The sequence below is a fragment of the Lonchura striata genome, chromosome 3 (assembly GCF_050655825.1).
Source record: "Lonchura striata isolate lonStrDom1 chromosome 3, ASM5065582v1, whole genome shotgun sequence".
In the NCBI taxonomy this organism is placed as follows: Eukaryota; Metazoa; Chordata; class Aves; order Passeriformes; family Estrildidae; genus Lonchura; species Lonchura striata.
Genome location: NC_140705.1, coordinates 45,471,584 through 45,491,061, shown reverse-complemented (window position 1 = coordinate 45,491,061; position 19,478 = coordinate 45,471,584). Strand labels below are relative to the sequence as shown.

The 19,478-nt window shown below is 39.1% G+C and overlaps 1 protein-coding gene across 5 annotated transcripts in view; it reads left to right on the top strand.

Annotated features, from left to right (window-relative positions):
• Positions 1 to 17,743, top strand: part of CDK19 (cyclin dependent kinase 19) — a 121,827-nt gene extending 104,084 nt beyond the window's left edge. For 4 of the 5 annotated variants that reach the window (XM_085575009.1, XM_031504391.3, XM_085575011.1 and 1 more), the window contains 5 exons: positions 56 to 128; positions 3,783 to 3,880; positions 5,370 to 5,448; positions 10,026 to 10,292; positions 13,077 to 17,743. In XM_085575009.1, the coding sequence (XP_085431135.1) occupies positions 56 to 128; positions 3,783 to 3,880; positions 5,370 to 5,448; positions 10,026 to 10,292; positions 13,077 to 13,208 (649 nt within the window). In that variant the 3' untranslated portion in view covers positions 13,209 to 17,743. Of the gene's footprint in view, positions 1 to 55; positions 129 to 3,782; positions 3,912 to 5,369; positions 5,449 to 10,025; positions 10,293 to 13,076 lie in introns of those variants that run through there. The other variant, XM_085575012.1, reaches the window with a different exon arrangement.
• Positions 17,744 to 19,478: the final 1,735 nt, after the last annotated feature.

The following is a 19,478-nucleotide window of genomic DNA, read 5'->3' as shown; positions in this document are numbered from 1 at the left end:
ATGTTTTTAATGCACTGTTATTTCAGACATGTCTTTCTTTAACTGTATTTTTCAGATATGCCAATAGTAGCCTCATAAAATACATGGAGAAACACAAAGTCAAGCCTGACAGCAAAGTTTTTCTTTTGGTAGGTGCAACTTGAAAATTGCTGTGATGACATGAATGAAATTGCATTTCTAAGGGTAATATCTGTGTCTGTTTTCCTATCTCATTATAAAGAACACCAATATTAAAGAAAGCTATTTATCACTAACCAGCCATTTTTGAAATGTGTTTTCTTCATACACAAATTGCTTACACTGCTGGAATTGAAGATCTGAGAGTCTTCTCTAATTAAGATCTGCAAGACCCTTGTATACACAGCCTTACCTTTAGGTTTGCTGTGCAAATAAGAGAGTGAGTATAATTTGTGTCTTGATTCTGTGTGGCTTCAGAGACCTGAAGAGCCCCCAAAAGCTAAAGAGTTTTGTGAAGAAGGGGAAGAGGAAAGGAAAAATTTATTTCCTGTAGTAATTTGGTTTTTCTTTTTCTTCCTCAGACAGTAGTCCACCACTGCTCTGGGGATGATTCCAAACAAAATCCCTAAACATATATTTGCTGGTTGCCTAGTTGAGTCATCCATTGTAGGCCAACACAGGGTTGCTGTGTCTAATACAGCATAATTTCTGGATGTCTCTGTGATGACTTAGTGCTGTCTAAATTTAGGAATGAAGTTCAAAGTGACTTTGCTAATGCTGTGTACAGGGAGCTCTGTAATGAGGCTCTTAGTGCAGCTTGACTTTCAGTGGTCTGTTTTCAGTTACAAATTCAGCATAGCAGTCATCTCTCTATGTCCTGGCAAAGATTTGCTCTTTGACTCATTAGTAGCTGCTAGATGATGACACAAATAGCTGTGAAAACAGAATAGGTTGGTTCCAAGTGGGTGGAAGGAAAGAATTTCCATAAGAGTGAGACTTGTAGAAAAATTAATTAAAATTTCAAACTCAGCTTACTGGGCATACATTGGAGTCACCTGGAGGGTAAGTCTAACTGAAAAGATGACAATTATAAGAGACATCATTATTTAGCACATGAATTTCCGTATTTTCCTACCACAAGTGAAATCCACCAGAAAACCTGCTTGCTGTCTGCTTATATTACTAATTCCCTAAGGCTGAACACTGAGTTGAGACCCATCTTGGGTGGGTTGGCTGCTTTTCCCAGGGGAAATATTAACCAGATCTCTGAAGAACAACAAAAATAAGCATACTTTGCCCTTCTTTCTGAACATTGTGACAAAGACTTAGTTCTCTAAATCAGGTGGTTTGTTAGATTTTTCTCGCAGTTCAAGGAATGAATAAGGGTGGTTTAATGATCAGAGACAGAGGCTGATCTCAAGTAGGTCAGTCTCCCAAATCTCTGAATAAGAATGCCCAGGAGTATGGACTACCTTCCTGATATCTCATTGCTACACATTGGAGGTACATGTATTGTGAAGCAGACTCCCTATAACTCCTTGTTCATATCCAAAGTAGTTATTTTTATGAGATGACCTCCATCTTGCAGGTGACCTCTGAAGACATTTGCTTTGTAGCAGTCATTGATTGAGACTGTGCTAATGAGTACAGGAAGTGTGGTGCGTGGGGAACAGATGGCTTCAAGTAGATCAGTGCAGGATAGCAAATGACTCTCAACAAAGAGAATGATATTATGTCATTCTGTTGTTTGACATTGAATGATAATGTCTACATGAAGGGCAGAATGTTTTCCATTCAGGGAAAAGCATCTGTTCTTGCTGTCCTGGAAAAGGTACAAGCATAGTATTCATAGCTGTCATGTCAGGCCAGTGGAGCTTGAGAGCCTGAGAGCTTGAGACCTGCTGGAAAGTATGAGATTTTGATGAAATCTAGTCTCATTGGTTTCCTATGTTGTCTCAGCATCTGCTGCTCTAAAAACAAATTGTCTCCAGACTTTTTTTTTAATTCATTTTCCCAGAAGCTACAGATAATCAGAATTTCTCAAAGAAGTTGGTTCACAGTAGCATCACCAATAGGCAGGTTATTTTGCTGGGAGTGATACTGTGGTTGGTACTACTTGGAATGGGCTTGCTGATTGTATCCTCAGGAGTGAAGCAGGAATGATAATGGAAGGAGTCCAGGGGGCAGAGGCTGAGGCCCTGTGCTTTTCTGTCAACGATGACATCTGGTACCAAAGATCAGGAGTGGCCTTGTACAGAATATACATTTTTGTCCCTGCAAGTCTCTGTGGAGGAACTGGGAAATTTGCATAACCTGTAATAGTGGCAGCAGCTGCTGTAGCTGACAAAAAATTTTCATGTAGGGAAAGGTGATTTGAAGTAAAGATACTGAGTACCAAACTATTGTCTATATTGTATTGTGTGAGGTCACTATGTAGAGAGGCAACATATCATTAGAAGTTCAGTTTGTGAAGGTGCACAGAAAATGTAGGGTTAAGAGTTACTTCACCACACAAAAATACAGTAAGTACCCATTCAAAGCCTCCAGGTGTATACAGTGCAGGAATAGCTTGAGGTGTATCTCTAGGCAAGCAGCAGAAGTCCATTGAGGAGCTAGTTGCAAATGAACTGATAGGTGGCGAGACAGTCCAAATGGCTGTTTTGCTGTGAGTCTTTTGAGGTCTGTGACCAATAAAGTATGTGAATAAAAAGAGCTGGGAAGGAAATGGCAAACATACAGAGAGTCTTGAGAGTTTATCTATCAAGCAGAATTAACTACAACTATTGAGAAATACGATTTCTTGCATTTCCTTTCTTGAGGAGGATGAGTGCTTTTATTGAGGCTGTTTGCTGTAGCATATATATAGACTATAGAATTGTATGTCAGGTTTTTATTTTATTAGAATAAAAAGCCCCAAATACCCATGCCAAGATCACATTATTTTGTTGAATATTCAGGCAGTTTTTGTTGGAGACCTGAAAGAGAGTTTGAGCTGAGATGCCCTTTACGGAAGGAAATTTATTTTCACTACTGGCTTGAATTAAAAGAGCTTTGTGTGAGAGCAGGATACTGTACAATGTGAGCACCCAAATTTCCTACTGTAAGTTTATCAGAATGTGATAAATAAGTAACTATTTTAAATGGTGTGATATGCCTATAATTCCTGTTTTATACTACTAATATATTGTAATCCTCTTTTATAGCCTACTGTAATCAAAAGCATTCTAGCTAATAAATTTGTGCTTGTTTTCCTCCTAGCAAGGAAGAAAGGTTACTAGAAAGGGTCTGTTCCTTCTCATTTTGATACCAATTAGAGTGGGTTTGGGAGCTGCATGAGTAGCAGAGTGCTCTGATTCTGGAATGTTGCCAGTGCAAGAAATGAAGATTTATTGTTTCCATCCCTAAAGCGATATGGAGACTCCTGGTTGTGTTCAGTCCATTCTGACACTTTTTTCCTTCTGTGTCAGCTATGTAGAACAGTATAAAAGCTATACATGTACCACAACAAAAACCTATTATTTAGAAATAATGTTTTATAAACTTGCAATAGCTGAATTTATCATTGCTTTAGTGCAGTGGTTCAGACTGAGCAATTAATACTGATACACTTAACTTTATTACATGAGAAGTACTTCACAGCCACAGTATTTTGATGGATGTGCAGTGTAGTTCTTGGGAACTTCACTGAATGAGCAATGTTAACTTAGGCTTGTCTGGACAAGCCAGAAATAATTTGGCAATCCACAATCCAAGACATACAAGTCATAGTTTGAAAAATGATAGTTTGATAAGCTTTTTGCTATTTTTATTGTTATGCTTTGCAGCTTCAGAAGCTTCTTACTATGGACCCTACAAAGAGAATTACCTCAGAACAGGCTTTGCAGGACCCCTATTTTCAAGAGGATCCTCTGCCTACGTCAGAGTATGTATTCCCTCTTCTGTGCACATCTGAGGCAACTTCTTTCTACTACATGCTAGTCCCTGAAATTACATGGTACCTCCCTGTGTCCACAAGAAGTTGCAGCTTAGCCATGCTCGGTAGAAACTACAAGTGTAGTACAGAAGTATCTGTATTTACTGGTGCCAGAGCTGAGTGGTCATGAAAAATAACCCAGTACTGCAGCAGTTTTGTAATTCTGAGCATACTACCAAAGCAAGAGTTACAACATTATTGCAGCATTTAGAGAATAAATCTCTGCCTCACACAGTCTCACAGAGCCCTGTTCTCCATTGCCTGGTTGACTGTGCCCCTCCCTAGGAGTGGGACAGTTCTCTGACCTACAGCCCATTCCCATGCCCTCTTTTCACAGGGTAGCAGTATGAGAAAAGAGAAGAGATAAATGGCTGCCTAAAATCCCACAAATCTCTTGTTCAGAAGGCTTGAGAGTACACAAATGGTACCTGTATATTTTGTTGTCATGAAAAGTTCAAATTACGTATTTAATTCCAGGTGGCAGACTTTGTCCATTTCTCTTCCCAATTTTCCAGAAGCATGGTGGTGCATAGCATTATGATCTGTATGAACTTGATGCAGGTAGTCTTCTACCTTTGCTTTCACTGTTTCCTCAACTAGCAGGCAACACCAAAAGGAGGGAACAGTCACTGGAATGAAAAAGGAGTCTAGTTGAGACTAGTTGGGTTTTTTAAATTAATTTTTCTGTTTGAAAAAATTAAACACTACATAGCAGCAAGATTAAGAACTGTTCACACCCTTTTAAAAACCACGTCATGTTCATTGTATTCTGAATGTTGGCACAGAAATGTAAGAAATTTATACTGGTCAAGATCTACCAGTAATTTTCTGCTTAGTGTTTATCTGATGCTATCCTGTGGAGGACTGTAGCTCCCCATGGATTACAGGATAACATTATGATAAGGTCTCTGCCATAAACATTAAGGAATGTTCCAAATTCCATTGGTCAGATGAATTTGAAAGTGACTTTTTTTTTTCCTAAACAAGACCTGAGAAGCTTAGTGAAAGTAACTCTGCAATTGTGATTAGCAAATATATTAAAACCTGTTGTAAGCCAAGGCAGGCTTATAAGATACTAATACTGTTTGGATCAGTCCCCTTATTCAGTGAGCCATACATGTTCCAACTGGGTGTTGTGGAACCTCTGACACTGTGTTTGTTCATTTTACCATCTGGATCAACAAGTGGTCGTTCTGGCATTTGGGCATGTTCAACCATGCCGTGATTTCTAAATGACAGCCTTGTGCCAACAGCAAAGAGATCTGACATTACAATCAGCACCTATCTTGGGTGCTCACACTGCCACTCACTTGTGGAAACAGGATTTGTCAAATACAAGAAATGAAGTTGTGTTATACGCACTCATTTTTAACATAGCGTTAAGTAAATGTGTGCCATGTGTACATATTTGTGAAGTGTTTACTGTTTACTGTTTCAGTGTATTTGCTGGCTGTCAGATTCCATATCCAAAAAGAGAATTCCTCAATGAAGATGAACCTGAAGAGAAAGGGGATAAGGTATAGTAAACTCCTTGTTTGGTTGGGGCTTTTTTACTTTCAAGTGTGCAATAAGAAAGCATCATGGTTCCAAATGAAAACTAATGAAACATGAAGAGTTAACCAAAAATGTGTTTCCAAGGCAAAGCTCTCTTAAAACTGCTTCTCAGACAGTTGAAAAGTATCAGATGCCTTGGGGTGTCTCAGGTGGTATCACCATCACGGTTTGCCCTGACCTGTGGGGAATGAGCTGGATGGGCTGTTCTGTCAGCTGTAGCCTGCTGTCAGTTGCTGTCATTCCAAGAAGACCTTGCTACCTCCTCCAGCATTGCATGATCAAAATACATTGTGAGCACATGAAAAGAATGGCATTCTCATTGTATGACTGGCATCCATCCAGCCATTTGAATGTCGATGGCTGTCGGGACAAATAAATAGTGGCAGCCTGCTTCTGGCACTACATCAGAACATTTCATCCATCTGCATGCAGTTTCCTGATCATGTTGCAAGGGCCCTTAGACAAAGGAGTAATAAGGATTCTGAACTATTCTGGTAGCAACAATCTGCTCTGGATATTCTCTTTTCCATAGCCCCATAGACACGAGCAAGAACTTGGTTGTGTGCATAATAAATTTTGGTGTGTTTGCAACATAATCTGATCTGCTTGGTGCATGTAGCTCAGCTGTGCTGTGTGGCCATAGCAATTGTCCCATAGTGCTGGGAAGGCCAGACAATGGTGCTATAGTGTAGGAAGCAGTGTGTTATTTTCACAGAACAAGGTACAGTGAGGCACCAGCAGTGATGTATAGCTAAGAAAATGTGAAGAACAGTCTTGGACTGTCGTTATCTGAGGACTATGTGAGAAGGGCTGTTCTCCTTCAGAGAAACCATTTGACTACATGAATATTCTGTTTGCAATTTTCTGCACAGCAGGACAAACTAGCTGAGCTTAAACATATATTTTAGAGAGCAAATTTTGTTTTCAGAACTGATATTGCAAATTTTTGTTTACTGACAACAAGTGATAGTATCCATGATTTTTGTGTCCAGATAGTTTTTTCCAAAGGAGGAAACAGACCCCTGAGCAAAAATAAAATCAAATTCATTATACTAATTTGATTGTAATTTAGTTACTAGTTTTGCTTCAACTCCCACAGCCTCAAAAAACAAGATGAAACCTTATGAATTAAAATTACTCTGGCTTTTTTATATTTAAGTCAGTGTACTTGAAAGGAAATATCTGTCTTTTCCCAGATAGTGTTGCAGGAGTGATGACAATGGCATATTTATATTTAAAACGGCCAATATATAAACGGTCTTCAAGATTGTTGAGGACAGTCAGGTATTTATGCACACTCCAAATTAAACCTTTTCTTAGACCACTTAGGTAATACAAATCCTACATTACTCACTGAATATGTTCCTGCAGTGTAGAAAATGTGGAGATAAAGGCTATTCTGAAAGTTGAATCTGTTCCATGTTTTGTTGCTTTATGATGTTATTGTAAATGAAAAGTTTTTTGGTTTTTTTTAGGCTACTTTGTTACTGTTTTGTTTTTAAAACCCTAAATATCTGTATAATCATTCATATAATCATAACCTGGGGAAGTTTTCTCTGTTTATTTGGAACTTGCATCTGAGTTAAATAACATTTAGTATAAGCATCTATTCTTCAAAATGGTTGTTAGTTAGCAAGACTAAAATGAGGGTTTGTAAAACCAAGTGAAAATACATTTTTGTAATTTAAATTCTGTTAGGCAAGTTTCTTCTAGGTTTGTTTCCAGGTAGGACTGAAATTTCATTTTGGTAATTTGTGGCTGAGAGGTGACGTATGGCAATGGGTTGTTAAGTGTAGACCTTTCATGAGTTTAGTCATTTAGGAACTGCCATGAACCAGACTGACCTGAGGACAGGGTTTTTGCTGGTGAAAGCCATTTTTGTGCAGTTAGGTGGTGCAGCCAGGCCCCAGCTGGAGACTGACAGAGCAGGTCTCAGTCTCTAGCCAGGCAGTAGCAATAGTAGTTCCACACAAGAGCCAACTCTGGCTAGTCAACTAAATTTTGTGCTAAAATCTGAAGTGCAAAACCTGGGACCTACAACAAGCTCTTGCCTTTATTTGTGAGAGTCCCTTTAATATTTGTCTACACAAAAAAACCCTAAGTTTTTTCAGTTCACACAATAGTAATTACCTTACTTGCATCCAAACACTCCTATGAAAACACATATCTCAGAATTCTAACACAAAATAGTACCTTAGTTATTGATGTTTTGTTTGTGTAAGCAAAGTTCAAACCATTATGAAAAATAAATTACTTCTTAATAGTTTTTTTGTTTACAAGCTAGTTTGATTAACTTTTTAGATTATTGAAGTCTAAATCTCCCAGGAAATAGAATCTGACCAAGATGAGATTTGAGGACTGCATGCAGGAGGATACATTATGGCTTTTGCTAAATGTGAAATGGAATTGCAGGCCATCTCTTAAGTCCTTGAAGGTGCAAGTCTTCTTTGCAGTCTTAAATTAATACATCACTGCAAATTTTGTTGGAATGTGTCTCGGGAGACTATTGTCATGAATGGCATAGATGCAGATCTTTAATGTCATTTATCTGGGGTAACTAAAAGCCTCAAGGTGAAGGGGGCATCAAGAATTTGCTAGTGGCAACTGGTTGTCATAATTTCTGAAAAACTAATAAAGTAAGGTTTTTAATTAAAAGGCTGTCATACTAAAGTTTTGGTCATTATATTAGCGGATATTCTAGCAAAAAAAAAAAAAAAAAAGCCCTATCCTGGAATGTTCCCTACAGTATGCTGGGGAAGGATAGGAAGGCTTTTTAATTCAATCTGTGTCAGTTGAAGGTTTTTTTCATTATGAGCAAGTGACATCTTTCTCAGAGCTGTAGCCACAGAGGACAGAGTTGCTCTCAGTTGGTTATTCTGACCTTCTCTCCACTTCCTCAAATATTCCTTTTAGTCTGTAGCCCTCTGAAGCCAGAAGAACTCTCGATGTCTTTTGTTCTTGTGTTCTTCTTCTTAACCTTTTTTTTTCCCCTCTGTGACACTTTTCTCTGTTTATTTTCCTGCTAGGAGCCAGTGTCATCTTAATTATCTGGCTTCTCTTCCTTTGCTAGTCTTCTCCTTCCCTTGCCAGATCCTTCTTTCAGTGTTTCCTCCTCTTTTGTCTTTAACACTTCTGGTTTATTTTCATTTTTCTGCTGTTTTCTGACCCTGTACATAGTGCACCATGCTGGGCCCTATTCCCAGTACAGCACTCTTTGCAAAGTGCTTAAAACCACAGGAAACCAAAATAGTAATAAAACCCATTTCCTCGCAACCAAGAAGACATGATAGAATTTCTTTGGTCTCAATGTGCTTACCTTTCTGGCAGTAATACTGTCAGCCTTCTTCAGGTGAAAAGTGAAAGTTTGAAACATGGTTTTGATTCTGCATTAACAAGGCCATTGAAGCACTTAGAACAACTTACTGTGGGTTCCCCATGTCTGCCACTGAGCACTAGGGAAATTTTGGGTTCTTTGATTTGCTTTATTAGGTTATTACTGCTTTATAAAGGGTTCCTTTTATCCTTTCTGAGAGCCTGGTGTCTTGATTTGAATAAGACAGGTGTCCACTAAGGGATGCAGGAGTCTTCATTGAAATGGAAAATGTAAACCCCCTCCCTCCAAATTATTATAATTTTTGAAATTAGGAGGCTCTCAGGCAAAGATATGGGAATAGGAATAACAGTTCTTTACTAGGAAAATTAAAAATACAAATGCAGTAGGACAAACAAAAAAAAAAAAAAACAAAAAAAAACAAATAAAAAAACACCAACAAAAAAAACCACTGGCAGAGTTAGAATATGACCTGACACCCTGTGGGTCAGGGTGTTTGGTAGCAGTCTGATTAAACGGTGGCTGCAGTGCTTCTGGATTGACAGATGTGGTTCTGCTAAAACAGTGATCCTGTAGAAGGGTGTAGTTTTCCTCTGAACATTCAGTGGTGGTATAGGTGGGCCTGTCTTCCTCGGGGAATCCAGTGGAGAAGAAAGCTGCTTCTCTTGAAATCCAGTGGAAAAGGCTGCCTGTGGTGTTCCAAATCTCAGATTATATCCAGGTAGGAATGCTTGGCTCCTCCCCCTGGGCAGAGCATCTCACAATGGGATGATGTAATTTTACCAGTGAGACTCAAGGACCCATTAACAGAAGATATCTCCCCGAGGGAGGATTGGTTGTAGAAGAGATAAAGAAAAACTGTAAAATTAACAGAAGATAACTGCTCTTCCTCTAACAGATGATAACAGAATACACAACCCCACCCACATTTTGCAGCCAGGACACCTGGGTAGCCGCAGGAGGCACTCAACTGTCTTTCCAGTTTAAGTCCAGCTTATCTCATTGAAAAAGCAAAATGACCACAAGTGGGACACCCCACAGGTGTGCAGGTCTGTACTGGGGGTGAACTTCTCCCAGCATTCAGCCTTGGTGTGTTTTCCCATCACATGAGGGCCTGCCTCCCCATCAGTGACACCGGGTTGGCAGCTCCACGAAGCTGACAAACCTAGCTCAGAGCAAGTGACCCTGTTGTGTTGCTTCTTCCCTCAGAATCAGCAGCAGCAGAATCAGCATCAGCAGCAAACAGCACCTCAGCAGCAGGCGCAGGCAGCGCCGCAGCAGCCGCAGCCGCAGCAGCAGAACAGCAGCCAGACCAACGGGACGGCGGCGGGCGCCGGCGGGGCAGGCGGGGGCGCGGGCGCGGGGCTCCAGCACAGCCAGGACTCCAGCCTCAGCCAGGTGCCTCCGAACAAGAAACCACGCATAGGGCCTTCAGGCGCTAACTCAGGCGGGCCTGTCATGCCTTCGGATTATCAGGTACCTCTGCAAGTTTTGCTGCTTCTGACACTATAGGGCCAAGGGACAAAATGTCATTTTCCCCCCTTCCCAACTGCAAGAACAGACCACGTTTTAATGAATTTTTGATGTGACCTGAGGCATGCTGAGGTTTTGTTCTGTGATTAGTAATTTTCGATAGAACACAGTTTGAGTTGTATCTACTGCACCCTGTAAAGTGCTGAGGACTAGTCCACTCCAGGAAAAAACTTAAATATTTGCTTAGCTTTATATTTTAGAGTAATCTTGCTGAAGCCAGGGGATGTAAATGCTGCATTGCATCAAGTTTAGGATACTCGGGTCTTGGCAATATTAAATCCCATGTGAGGCGCAGATGTGAGACAATCCTGAGAAGGAGAAGCAAAGGTAGAACCAGGCTCTCCCATTTAATTCCTCCTATTGTCACATGTATGAAGTGGTTCTGTAGTTTATTCTGGTATCTTTCTAAGACTACTTCTAATGTTAAAGAAAAAAATGCATGTAAGGACAGGAATGACCATTTGGTTCATCTGTTTGATTCATGCCAGAGTAGGGCACAAAGACATGCGTTGTTTCTAATGTGACCAAAGTAGAACACATTTCATGTTTTCTGGTACAGTAGCATTCATAAGGAAAAGCACTATCACTGAATATTTTTTGAATTTGCGTATTTGTCTTTGCTTACCAGAATTTTATTTTCCACCAAAAAAGTGACTTTCATTAAATGTAGAAAGCATTGAACTTAGCAGGATGTTCAGTACTTTGAAGTTTATACTTGCTGGAGCAGTAATTAGTTGAAAGAAGAAAAAAAAGTTAGATATTAAGGGTAAATTTTAAATTATGCTAGGGATTCTGTCTGCTCCTAGCCTCCAAGGGTATCCCACCTTGGAGAATGGTCTTTTCAGGCTGTTTTAAAGTTAAAATAAGTAGGGTTTAAGTTACCAGCTCTACAGTTGTCTTAGCTGTCCAGACCTTCTCCACAGACAATTGATTACTCAATGCCAGACATATTTCTCCCATTTTTGTTTAACTCCTTTAGTTACAATTTTCATGAAAGCATCAAGGGCAATTTAAGGGGAAAGACAACTAGGTTTCTTTTTTGAAAAGTTCCAGACAGGCTTGATGCCTGAACAGATCAGTACATCTGTCTGACTGCAGCAGTATTTATGGCCAGTCTGGTTTGGTCTATACTTTGAGGACTGGTGTGCTGCATTTGATGATATCCATTATAGAATTCTTATCCAGTTCTCTGAATTGTTGGCAAAGTTGCCCCTTACAAGTTGCTAGTAGTCTAAATATTCTTTTTTTCAGATTTTTTTTGCCCTCTGTGATGCTTTCCTTCTAAACTTTAACAGCACAGGCATCAAAATCATGATCTGTATGTTTCTTTTACGTCATTCACTAAATTGTATGGTCTGATTATCCATTTTTACACTTGTTTGGCTATATGCCTTTTAACATCAAGCTATCTTCTGTTCCAGAAAGGAATGTCTGCAATTTGCCCAAGTCTGACTTTATTAAAAACAAATTCTCATATGTGAAAAAAAATAAGCATGGGCAAGTTAATGCATTCATTTAGTCTTAAAAAACTCCATTTTATCTTATTCGGAAGTAGACAGAAGATCTTCTTTGCTTTGATTTCATTTAACTTGTGATCTGAAGTCTCCGTTGAAGTTTTTGTTGTCATTCGCCAGCCTCAATATATGTTGCTTCCACAAATGACAGTGCAAAACTCTTTGTTGAATGAGCCTTCCTTATGTGACCTTGGTATTTTGCTTACTATGGTGAGCTGATGCTTTTCATCCAGAAAGAGCACCTATAAAGTCATAGAATTTATCACAATTCTTTTTCTTTTCCATTAAAAGTTGAAAACTTCCCAGAATTTTGAGAAAAAAATTCTGGTTTCAGACACTGTGTTACACAACCAGCCTTAACCAGGATTGTGGTGGGGTTTACCTTGCTGGACAGTCTCCTGTCCATTGAGCAGTACTTCTCATGCCAAGTGATTTTTCAACTTGGATTATTGAGCAGCTCATGATTAATTCTGAATGGGAAATGGTTATGATAATGAAAGGGCAAATTCAGCACACCAGAGGTTGCAAGATCTGCAGATTTGTCTTGCTGAGGTTGGAGTCCACTGAGCTGACAGTCCCAAACTATGGAAGGGAAAAAAATACTCAGGAAAATTAATGTTAGGTTATGTACATACACATACCCATTTTTAAGCAGTTGTCCTTGTTTGCAGTAGTTAAGGGATCAAGTTAAAAGACTCACTTAATGTTATATTATTTAGTCTTAATGGACAATTTTTCATTTAGATAAGTTGAGTAGTAGTCATGGTTGTCTTTTTCTCAGAAAAGAATAAAACATTTATAACGTTTAGTATTGTCTATCTTGAGAAGGGTGTTTGTAGTCTTAGTACTGATAGCATTTACAATAGCCATAGATGTAAGTGTAAGAAACAGACGAATTTTGAAAGGGAGTCTGCTCTCTTTGTCTCCTGTGTATTTTTTCTTCAGAAAATGGGTGTGTACATGCTGTACTTTTAGGTACAAAAGTACTTAACTCCAAGGGTTCTTGTGTATTTTGTGTGCTGTGTTAAAGCTGATTGCAGATCAGAATGATGACTTGTTTTATGGGACCCTAAATAGCAGCACTATTTAGTCAGCTTCCCCAACAATCATGTTTAATGAGCACCAGACAGGTTAAAACTTTCCTGAACTGCACAGTCCTGGCAGGCTGAACATGTTATGATTGTTCCATTGATCCCTCTCTTTTTTCCTGCAGCACTCCAGCTCACGCCTGAGTTACCAAAGCAACATTCAGGGATCTTCTCAGTCCCAGAGTACAATGGGCTATTCCACATCGTCTCAGCAGAGCTCTCAGTATCACCAATCTCATCAGTCTCACAGGTACTGAGGGGCCTGACAGGCTGCACTCAGAAAGAAATGGACTAGAAGCCAGAAGACTCCAGCAATATGAAGTTCATAACGATGAGAAGACCAAAAATACAAACTATGATGCAGAATTAAAATTCATGATGATAAAAGGAAAACTTCACTCACTGAAGACTTCCCCCATCCCTGCCCCATCCCCATCCCTTTATTGCCATAAAGGAGATTCTTGTGAAGTTTTCCTTCCTTCCTGCCCTTGCATGTGCTCCATTGTGGTTACTCTAATGAACCCTTCTGATCTGAACCCAGCACTTAACTTCTTTATCCTTTGGAATTTTGAAGGATTCCTGGTGCACCTTCCTTATGCTGTAGTGATTGCCATAAATCTGTCTTTTCAATCTCTTTGATGGGATTTTAAAGTTTTAAAATCTTGAACTCCCAGGCTTTCAAGCTTGTATATAGTTAGTTTTGTACTAGGCAAACCAGTTTAGCTATACAGGTATATTGCACCTTTTTAAAGCACTATGTTATTTTCACAGGATATTACTGTTTTGCTCATGGATGTCAAGAACAGCAAAATTTTACTGTTCCAGAGTATTTTACTATTCTGTTTTTATTAGTCTAGTTTTCAGGCAAAGTATTAAAAATAAAAAATTTTAAAAATTAATAAAATGAAAAAAAGAAAAATGAAAAAAGAAAAAACCCACCCAAGTCTCTGCAGCAACAGATATGCTTCATGCTACTGGACTGAATGCCAAACAGAAGATTGCTGATATTTCTTAACTCATTCACATTGAATTCTTGAAATCACAGTGATCATGCTCTGACTAGTTTTAAATTAAGCATTACTTTAAATGAAACCAGGACAGTCACATAAAAAGGAGATGCTTTCAGGATCTGTTGGAACAGAAGAATGGAATGTCTTCCCAGGCTGGACACCAAAATAGTCAGGAAAATGTATTTACTGCCCTCAAGTCTCAGTAGGAATGTGGATGTCAGGCTTTTTCTGTATTTCTGAGAAGTAGCTTATTAATGTGTGTGAGAGTTCTATAAATTTAGCTTTCTTTCACATTCCAGAGTCAGTTCTCAAAACTTAAAGGTGACAGAAATACTAAGACTTGCAAAAACAAATGAATTTAATCATTTTATGTTAGAATTTATAATTAAGAGAAATTATTGTGCAGTTTGAAAAGCATGTTGAAAATTGTTCCTTTTTGTTGTTTATTATGCATATTCTGTGTCCCTCACATTGCTGTGATTAACCAGATTAGTTACACCAGATGCGCTTGATTGCACTGAAATGTTTCTTTTTCCCTAGAGCAAACATGTTTTGATTGTGCCTAAGGGACTGTAAGTGGATGGGTAGCTGGCAGAAAATCCCTAGTAATTAAGCAAGAGTTCAGAAGCATAATCAGAGGATTATTGTCCAACTTCTGGAACCACAGTTATTCAGAGAGACACAACATGTAATTTGGGACAGCTTCGTTTTTGCTTCAGCCTTCAGAAATAAGGCTGACTCCTGTGGCAGAAAACCTAGAGGAATGCATTTAGAAAGCTACTGGCAGTGTAACATCAGAGAGCTTCTACAGCTGGTGTCCAGAGAAGAGGTGACAGGAGTTCAGGTGTAAATGGTCAGTGGTAACAGATTTTTATACTGCAGAGTGTTATCTTCTGTCCCATGCCCACACACAAAAAAAAAAAAAAAAAAAAAAAAGGTGTACCCATGCACATTCACACTGAAGTTGTGATCAGATGTAGCAGATGAGTAGGTCTGTTTGCTCTGAGGAGAATGCTTTTCATCACATATATGGTTCTACTGGATTTGATCTCCCAGTCATCTTTAGTGCCCCCTTCCTCCTCAAACTCGTGCTGTTTTCCTGCTTTGTGTGAGCAGTTGGCTTGCTTTGGCCATACCTACCATCATGTGATTTTGACAACACACAGCTGCTCCAGAAAAGCAGCTAAAACCTGCTTTTGTCATCAAATGGATAAGAAGGTGGTGAAAAACTAAATGAAGCAATTGAAGGGAAAAATTATTTCTGGGGAAAAATAATCTCCCAGAGGATACTTTCAATGTATAACCCTTGAAATGCTACATTTTATACATACTGTAGTACTCTGAAAGGACAGGTTTTAATTGTTCCTTTATTTAACTGACTGTGGGGTGACAATTCTTTCTGTCTCCTCCCTTACTGATGTTAGGATGAGGTACTTTTGATCAAATGGATATTTGGCCTATGCTATTAAGTAACACTTCTTTTATACTTCTGCGATTTGAATGTCACATTTCTGGAAATTAACTTATGGCAGAGTGATTTTTGTCCCCTTGTGTTCTTTTCATCCGTCTGTTCTCTCAGAATTATTTTGTCTTTTCTACTACAGTTATCTAACATTTATTTTCCCTGCTGTGACTTGCAGCTGATCATCAAAATTCATACAAGATCAGGAGGTAGCAGGGGACCACTGGTTAATTAAGGTGGGCTCTTGTGCCAATAAGGCAAAATCATGGTGTAGATTAATCTCTGTGTAGAGTGTGAAACTTCACAGCAATGTAAGGTGCTTTAATTGAGTGAACTTCCAGCTTCTAGCATGACTGCCACAACCTCTCTCAGCTGTACTTGGCTTTCTTGTCTTGGTTGGGTTGATAGATGACCACATGCCACTCCTCTCTCTAGCTTCTATGTGCACAGGTGAAGCCGAGCTGTCTTCTTCTGTTCCTCCAAATTCACAACTGGGAGGAGAGGGAATAAAAGCAGCAGCACTGGCTGCAAAATGTAGGCTCTGCACACTCTTGTAGATTCTTCCTGGGGGTGAAATAATTTGCCTTTTCTTGGGAGCTTGATGCATGCTGCCAGGGTTGGTGGCAGTCATAGTGGAAGAAGACTTGCTGCCTAGGGTTTTTTTTCCCATGAGGTAAAAAACTCTCTGCTTTCAGAAATGAATTGTGCAGTTTGATGTGGGAAACCAGGACTGTGTCATTTTTATGGGTTTTTTTTTTGCCTGTGCAGTTTCTTTATTACTCAGCTCTGTCTCTGCCCATAACCTACAGACTCTCAGCAAAGTGTTTCACACCTCTACTGAGAGGTGCAGAGCTGTCTTCTCCATCCTGGTGAGAGAACAGGCTGCTGAGCACAACTTTTCATGTCACGGCTCAGAGGAAACAAACACGTGGGGAATTAATGGGATGAGCAGCCTGGTTCGCGTTGGTGAAGTTTATGTAGCACAAACTGCACAATGAAGGAAAAATAATAGGGAAAGCTGCGACTCCTGCACTGTATCTGTGACACTGTATCTGGGGAGGGGGAGGGAAGTGCATTCGTAGTGGGAGGGGTGGCGGGAAGCTAGAAGTGTTCAAATATGTATGATATTTTATATAAACATAATAAGCTTAGTTCCCCTTCATAATCTTCAGGAATGGTACTTTAACACCATTAAGTAAAGAATTGTTTTAGGATTAAATAAATGTATTGTACATAAGGCCATACGTAATCTTCTAAAAATGTCGCCAGACAGGAGCGATGTGTATTACAATATGAAAAAAGTCCTTAATGCACTGTTATCTCCTAAATATTTAGTAGTAAATTAATGCTATTTAATTTTTTTAAAAATTTGTCTTGTGTAGACACTAAAAAGTATTACACAAAATCTGGACAGAATATGTCCTTTTTAACAGCAATTTAAAGAACTTTTTATATATGTAAGGTAGTAACTTTTCAAATTGTTCTTGTTGTATATTCCCATGTTTACTATTTGTGGAAGTGTGCCTGTCTCTACTCAGTTATTTTTTTTCCTAATAATTTCATGCACGCATCTTTCATTTTCGCAGTTTCCATTAGAAATTACTGTGTATGCGCCTGGTGCTGCCACAAAACTTTCCTGCTCTAGATTTGTGGTGGCTGCATTCAGTAGTGCCCGTGCCAATGGGCTACCAAAACCACAAAGCAAAATACTTGTTTCTCATTCTAGAGTTGAGAGTTTACTGCTTTTAAGTTGTCCTGATGTCACTCTTGAAATGACTGTTAAAACTAAGCTATGAGTTCATTGCATTTATTTTATATTCTTGGTTGTAATGAAATGGAATTGACTTTGCTTCAGTGTGAATTTTTTTAATAAAATAATATACATTTGTAATAATAATAAAAAGTTCAAATCAAATAAGTGTGCAGAAAAGTTTTTGTAAACATCAACTCTGGACTACCAGTAGGGAAAATACAGCCCACAAAATTGCAGTTGTAATTATATTCAGGATGTTTATGATATCTTACACCACAGAAAACAAAGCTTCCAAAGCCTCAGGGTTGAAATTACAGTTTTTAAAATGCCCACGAGAATATTCACAGCTATGTGTCTATCAAAATAGAATGAAGCTTTATGGAAAGCAGGATTGATGGAGTGTTCTCTTAGGTTTTGCTCTCCACTTGTAAGCGTATGGATCTGCCACACTGATGACACTTGCTGAGATTCATTATAACTTGCATGACAATCCTGTAGATGCATTTTCTGAAAAAGAAAGCTGTTTTACTCTGTTCTGAAAATAAATGCTTTCCTGTTTTCTCCTCCTGCTGGGTATTGAAATAGCTCAAGTATTTCAGGTGGCAACATGGAAAGTATGAGCTAGAGCATTATTGGTGGGTTTTCACAATGGGATTTTCTGTGCTTTGCTAGTCTGTGTGTTTCTGTTCCATCTAACTTTTATTGGATGGATGGATGGATGGATGGATGGATGGATGGATGACTTCTTCCAAAAATCCCACTTGTCTTTTCCATAACAGTTGCATGGGTAAGAACGGTTGGGATTTACTTGCACTGCCCATTGCCTTAAGAAAGAGGCTTTGTTTTTTGATGTGCCTGTTACACAACAGTAGGAATAGGAGTGGCCTTTTGACAAAAAGCTTAGTCTCCATCTCTGACGCCTCAAGACAGAGCTGTTCTTCACCTCAATGCAACTGAATATTCCCAACTTTGTAACCCTCAGGGTTTCTGCTTCTGTTGTCCTTTTGTTGATACAATTGTGCTTAGTAAGCAGCTTTGGCTTGCATGTTTCTGAAACCTCCCATGCCAGCTCTGTCTCAATCTCCATTCTTTTACAACAGTACATCTCTTTCTGTATTTCCTACCTGCTCATTCAGTTTACAGTCTAATCCAGCCTGATCATACTGATCTAGATTAATGGTGTTCCTTTTTTGTCCTCGACAGCTAAACAACTTTGATTTCACAGCCACTGAGAAAGTTGCAGAGTAGGTTGTTTGCAGAGTAGGTTGTTTGTTAGTCTTTTGCTTTGACTTGTTGCTTCTTGCTCTGTGTTATTGCCCTGGCTCTGCCATCTCTGTTGCATTAGTTGTAAAGCTTCTCTCTTCACTTGCTCATGACTGCCAAAGCCTGCTGTTACGCTATCCCTCTTAATGAAATCAAGACGTTATGTAAGTTACCTCTTGGTCTCATTGTCCCACTAGGTCAGCCCTTGCACCCTTAATTTTTAGTCTTCTAAACAAGCATTTGTAGGCTCTGTTTCCAATTGCCCACTGTTTCTGAAGAGATGTTGCATATAATTCTGAAAAATTCCCTTCTTAATGTCTTCTGCATCCCTCATTAAAACCCCTTGGCATTGATGTATACATAAGTTTAGTATTGTATGCTACTGGTGTGCAAGGAGTCATATCTATGGTGTAAATGAAAACTGCTCCAGTGTTCATTTTGCCTTCCAGTCTGTCTGCATCCATCATATCCCTGCATGCTCCTTGCAAGCTCCCTGTGACAAGAACAGTCATTTTGTTCTGATACAGTAGTTTCATGACTGGGGATTGCAGCTCTCTGGAATATGAATAATAATCACTGCAATATCATGGTGTTTCACTGCTGGACAATACACAATACTAGTGTTGCCACTTCCCATGTGGCACTTTCAACACAAGAAGCATCATCTTCGTGCCATATACCAATTTAACCTGGCTAATCCCAGAAACTGAGCAAGCATTATTCCAATAGCTAGCAAAGGTTAATGATGGTGTTCTTGTAATGTTGTTTGAACAGGTAGGTTCTGCTTTTTTACTTTCCAGGGAGCTTCATATCCTTGTTTGCGATCACAGGAAAAAAAAACCCAGAAACTTTGGCTTATTTTGGTGGTTTTATAGTAATTTAGAAAATTATTACTGCATAATTACTACAATGATTTTTTTTTTCATTTTCAAGAAATATTTATTAGAACAGCACTTATTGACGTAGATTAAAATCACCAACAAGGTTATGAAAGATATGTGTACAGTCATAGCTGAGCTGGTAAAACTGCTGGGGGAGT